Source organism: Colias croceus, chromosome 23 (genome assembly GCF_905220415.1).
Source record: "Colias croceus chromosome 23, ilColCroc2.1".
In the NCBI taxonomy this organism is placed as follows: domain Eukaryota; kingdom Metazoa; phylum Arthropoda; class Insecta; order Lepidoptera; family Pieridae; genus Colias; species Colias croceus.
In genome coordinates this window covers 2,706,803-2,712,802 of record NC_059559.1, presented here as the reverse complement: position 1 = coordinate 2,712,802, position 6,000 = coordinate 2,706,803, and the positions used below count along the sequence as shown (strand labels likewise).

At 33.1% G+C, this 6,000-nt stretch overlaps 1 protein-coding gene across 1 annotated transcript; it reads right to left on the bottom strand.

The window, feature by feature from the left end:
- Positions 1-1,776: 1,776 nt before the first annotated feature.
- On the bottom strand, positions 1,777-4,511 carry LOC123702428 (thioredoxin-related transmembrane protein 2 homolog). The gene is made up of 4 exons (XM_045650176.1): positions 4,160-4,511; positions 3,707-3,970; positions 3,029-3,163; positions 1,777-2,254 (listed from the first exon to the last, which is right to left on the bottom strand). Exons 1-4 carry the CDS (start codon positions 4,450-4,452, stop codon positions 2,134-2,136), a joined length of 813 nt encoding a protein of 270 aa, XP_045506132.1. The 5' UTR covers positions 4,453-4,511; the 3' UTR covers positions 1,777-2,133.
- Positions 4,512-6,000: the final 1,489 nt, after the last annotated feature.

Here is a 6,000-nt window from a genome sequence, read left to right as displayed (position 1 = left end):
CGATACTTTAGAAAAGACAAACATTTTAAATATTAAATTTTATTCTATTTTTCCTTAGCTTTCATTTGTCCTATTTATTTATAGATTTTCGAAAGAGCCTAATTTAAAACAGAAATGGATAATAAATGCAACGTGACGAGTTAACTGGATGCCGAACAGCAATAAGAAGTCTAACAAAGGCCACCGATACATCAAACCTACGGCAGTTCCAAGATTTAAAATAATGCATATTTTCTGTTTGTTTTGTAAATATAGATTTATACTATTCTATTCCGTTTTTTATTTAAATATAATAATATGAAAAGACGTACTTAGTAGTAATAAACATACTCCAAAATGTGACACATTATCCTATACTCATTTAATAGAAAGAAAAAAAAATGCACAAAAATATATTTATTTGTGAATTATCGATAACAAGGCTGACATCCCTTAGAGCATACCATCAGGTTAATGTCAACTGTCAAGTTAATGTCATTAATTTAGAGTGACACAAATTTCAACCTTATCTTTATGTGTAGAGGTTCAAAGTTATATGTATTGAAAACCAACGCCATCTGTTGTGGAATAGCTGAATGTTTTCGAATTTGGAATTTCTGAGCAAAGAGAAACAAAACAGCTAATATACCTAGGGATGTTATACTAAAATAAACCGTAACTTGGTTCGTTAGGGTACATATTGAAATGCTGAATTTATAACCTAAGTCAGTTTTTACTCAAATTAAGCTGTCCAATCAAAGGCATAGTTTACTTGTAGTGTACTGTATAACTATCGGTTTAAATGTGTGGGTTTGGCGACACTGGTTTTCATACTAATGATGACATTATAGCACTTCTATTATGTTCTTACTGTTCTGTGCGTGGCAATTTGACGTTGGAAAAAAATATTTTAAAATAATACAATACAATAACATTCTATTAAATAAATACACTTTTTAACAGATTTAAAACGCGTTTAATTCATTTTACATAATATTCATATGTTTTTATTCAAACTTGCAGTGAGAAATAGGTGCATAGCTCAAAATATCGTAAAAGCGAATAGCTTAGTAGATACAAAACTAAAAATAATTTTATAGACCAATAGAACATTTTTCGCTTTTGTGACGTCACAGATAAACATTTGTTCGTATCTTCGAACATTTGTAGTAAACAATACAAACAAACAAATAAAAAACAATACAAACAAATGTTTTATAAAAAAACCTTAGGTCAAAAATATATAAATAAGAAATACTCATTATTACCATGTAGGTACTTACTTAAATTTTTTACGTCAAAATAAAAAAATAAATAAAATAAAAATACTATTCACATACAGACATGCAATTTACTTAAATGCTATTCAGATCTTTTATATAAAATGCAAACCATAACCCTAATATTAGCACTTTTTATTTGGTATTGTTAGTCACTATTTTTGCAATTTTTTGTTAAAGTTGTACAGACAATATATTTCTTAGATGCCATGATTTGTGTTTTATATACAGGATGTCTACATCGTCGGATATCACATAATTCTCCCAAACACTCGAAAGTGTTACAAATCATTACAGTCACTATAACCAGACAATTTTGAATTTATTAAAAATTGTTCACAATAAACGAAGTCATTGTAGCAGACATTTTGGAAGGAATTTTTATATGAAAACAAAAATTCACTGTGTAATATATCATAATACTAGCTTTCCGCCCGCGGCTTCGCCCGCTTTGTCTAAAACATAATAAATTATATACTTACTAAAACCTTCCTCTTGAATCACTCTTTCAATTAAAAAAAACGCATCAAAATCCGTTGCATAGTTTTAAAGATTTAAGCATACATAGGGACATAGACAGAGAAAGCAACTTTGTTTTATACTATGTAGTGAAGCAGTGTCATAATAAAAGGATTCTACTGTACATTTTTTTAATTATTTGTACATGTAAGAAAATTGAAATATCAAATCTTTTTGATACTGGCAATAATTTCAAGTTATTTTTTCAATATTTGGTTGGCTACTTACTGAACATCCTGTATATTTTTCTTTTTGATCTTTTATATCATACTGTGCGAGGAACATTATTATTTTGATGTATTTCTTATTTCTTCTACATTAGCACTTATATTCTCTAATAAAAGACCACCTCCGTCTACTCCGTCTTTTCCGTTTTTTCGGTCTTTTTACTTTTGGCGGATAATTTAGTTTTACACTCTTGGTATATTCCGTCAATGTCGAACACCGCTTTTAGGTTGTCTTTGGAAAAGAGAAACCTGAAACAGTAAAATATGAGATATTATAATACATATAAGCAATCTATTCTGTTATAAAGCTGTAGAGTTTGTTTGTTTGATTGATCGCGCTAATCTCAGGAACTACTGGTCCGATTAAAAAAAAAATCTTTCGGTGTTAGATAGCCCAGTTATCAGGAAAGGCTAAGACCAACAGGAGCGGAGCACTGCGGGTTAAATCGCGGGGGACAACTAGTGTCAAATAACTTGCCTACCTGTTATTGTATTTTTTTTCAAATAAATGATCGAGGCATTACAAAGAGAAAGAAAGAAACTTTCTTTCTCTTTGTAATGACTCCAAAGTTATATATTAATACTCTACACTCCAAAGCATAGTCTACATCATAAAAGTTTAATTTCTACCATAGTACATCAGTTTGTGACCTAGCTTATACATAAAAAGTTCTAAATTAAATCAACTGCATTTATGCATCACACATAATATTTTAACTCTAACAAGTGATAACTGCGTTAAAAACAACCGACTTCAAACTTACACTTGCAACATTTACAAATACAGACAAAAATGCTCATAAAATAAAAACTACTGGGCCTATCTGAATAAAATTTTTATGGGACCAATTCGACACCATCCCGCATCGAACAAAAAAAGAATCACGTAAATCGGTTCAGAAACCTCGGAGTAATCTGTGTACATACATAAAAAAAAACACACCAGCCGAATTGATAACCTCCTCCTTTTTTTTGAAGTCGGTTAAAAAAGCCTCACAAGTACTTTTATCTATATATACTAACTTCTGAAGCTTCCCAGTGTGGTCTGCGTGTGGCCGTCTCATCTTCTCCTGCCCCTCACTGAAGAGTATGACAGTTGGTAGCTGTCGACTGGTTGGTCCATCTTGCACTCTGTATTTTGTAGCGGCTTCTGGGTACCTAGAAAGTGATAAATAATATTTTTTAATAAATCTAAACCCCCTCCAATTATTATTTTTTATTTATGAAACTTATTGTACAGTACCAGTAATAAAAACAGATAATATAAGGTGGAAAATAATTACTTTTATTCAAACTCATAATTTTTTTTCATTTATTAGGATGTTAAAGTTGTAAGAAGAATACATGCATTGTTGAAAATACTTTTTTGTTTATTATTTAGTAGCTGCTCCTCCGCGCGGTTTCACCCCCGTGGCTCCATTCCTGTTGGTCGTAGCGTGATGATCTATAGCCTATAGCCTTCCACGATAAATGTGCTATCTAACAATGAAAGAATTATTCAAATCGGACCAGTAGTTCCCGAGATTAGCGCGTTCAAACAATCAAACTCTTCAGCTTTATAATATTAGTATAGATTTAATTTTAAACAGTAAAGGAACACATTTAATATTATTTTGACGAGGACCAGGAGCACTCCACGATATCATGTCATATGGATAAAGTCACATTTAAAAAGCTAGAATCATAAAATATTCAACCAACCTGCCAACATCCAGCTTCCCAAACTTGAAGTTATCCAAGCTATAACTTGCCGACAACTCCGCAAAGACAGAAGCAAAGTTCACACACGCTGGATGCCATGCAGCATACAGACATACAAGCCATGTGGTGTTCTTATGGTGTTTTAGCTCATCCTCCAGGATTTGAGGTCCTCGGAAGTAGGTGATCAGCTCTGGACCAGAGTAAGTTGGTTCGGGGAGGAGTAGTGCTGATAGGATGAGAATCGCACCATAGGGAATGCCGTACCTGTAAATATTATAAATTATAATGTGTAAAGGAGGGAAAAATTTTGACCGTGAATATTTACTAGATATCCCGTTGGCGCAATATGTTTTACATTTATTATCATAATAAATCATAAATTTTATTAACACTCAATTGAAATAATAAAATTTACATTCCTCCCAGGGTTACACTAAAAATAAATATACGCACCGCACATCTGCATATAACCACAGAATTAAATTAGCAATCTTGGTATAAACGAATGAAGACGACAGATAATTGACCATTGTCACACTTCCCGCCTTCCGAGTCCTCAGCATCACGACGATAATTAAGAAAAATAGGATTTCCGTTTCCCGACTGTCCAGTTCGCAGTCGGCGTTTGGAAACAAAAATTCACATGTAAAATTTGTCCGTTTAGCAAATACATAGGATACACTGAGTAGAATGTTAACCCAATAATATGGTTTCACTAATTGCTTTAGATCACTTTTAAAAGCCATGATTTAAACAGTATTTTTAAAGAAATTTGAGAAGAATATCAACGGAGCCGTGCCCTTAGTTTTAATGGATCTGTCATTTGTCAACATAGCTGTCATATCATATGTCAAAAATTTTGAACGTTTGGAAACGTTTAGTAGGTACGTTGAATATGGACAATAAAAAAAAAATAGCAAGACTTTAAAACAAATTTTCAAAGTATATATCCCAAACCTTGACCCAAACTTCCGACTACCTTCTTGTTTTTCTATTAAACGTACAGTCTGTCTATACATAATATAGTTAGTCACGAAATCAAATGAGGACGTAGCTCTGGGATCATGCGTATAAATTATAGGAAGACTGTATAGCGAGACTAGAATGATATTGATACAGGATACTATTTAGCATTTATTATTATGTTTTTAGCATATTTTTTATTCCAGAAGTGAACCTAACTTTACTAAAAACATTTTTTGTTCTAGGTTTGGGTTGTATAGTTTGAAACTATAAGTGTATTTTTTTTCAGTAGATAGTGAATCATAAATAAGCTCCTTCTTTTTTTTAAGTCGGTTAAATATGGAAATTCAAAAGAAAGAGTTAAAGTTTCAATGCACAGATGTGAAGATTATTATATCTCATGATATAATAAGCTTATACCTTCTCATAACTAGAAATTAAAACAATGAAATCTTATCAAAACTTTATTAAATTATAAATAATCCATAATTTTTTGCTATTTCAACAAAAAACATCGGATAAACTTTTAAAAATGAAAACGTAAGTCATTAGCACGTATTATCCATACTAATATTATAAATGCGAAAGTAACTCTGTCTGTCTGTCTGTTACTCAATCACGCCTTAACTACTGAACCAATTTGCATGATATTTTGTATAGAGATATGTATTTTGATACCCGAGAAAGGACATAGGCTACTTTTTACCCCGATACATAGGAATAAGGAACGGGAACTATGCGGGTTTTTCTTAGACTCGCGTACTTAGAGACCCATGACATTCTCAGTGACCGACAGTACGGTTTTCGTAAGAACAGATCGACTGGTGATCTTTTAGTTCACGCCACACATCTTTGGGGTCAAGCCATTGAGAATTATGGTGAGGCGCTTGCTGTGTCGCTTGACATCTCAAAAGCCTTTGACAGGGTCTGGCACGCTAGCCTATTGAACAGACTTCCCTCTTATGGAGTGCCTCCCGAACTTTGCGCTTGGATAGATGACTTCCTTAGTGAACGTTCTATCCGAGTTGTTATTGATGGATGCACATCTGACCCATTTGATATAAATGCCGGCGTTCCACAGGGGTCTGTTCTCTCCACAACCTTGTTCTTGCTCCACATAAATGATATGCTGCGGCCCAATGTATTTGGATATGCAGATGACAGCACAGTTGTGGAGTGTTACTTTTCCAATGCGCTTGCTTCTAGGCACTCGATCGAAGCTGAAAGGGAAGCCATGATTGTGCGCCTAAATAACACCTTAAAGGAAATCTCCAATTGGGGTGACGCCAATCTTGTGAAATTTAATGCCTGTAAGACACAAGCGTGTTTAT

Excerpts from the sequence above, each read along its gene's own strand:
- LOC123702428 (XM_045650176.1), bottom strand. The coding sequence starts at position 4,452 with ATGGCTTTTAAAAGTGATCTAAAGCAATTAGTGAAACCATATTATTGG. Across the intron at positions 3,971-4,159 it reads TGGTTATATGCAGATGTGCG|GTACGGCATTCCCTATGGTG; the intron begins GTGCGTATATTT and ends TAATATTTACAG. Across the intron at positions 2,255-3,028 it reads CACACTGGGAAGCTTCAGAA|GTTTCTCTTTTCCAAAGACA; the intron begins GTTAGTATATAT and ends TTACTGTTTCAG.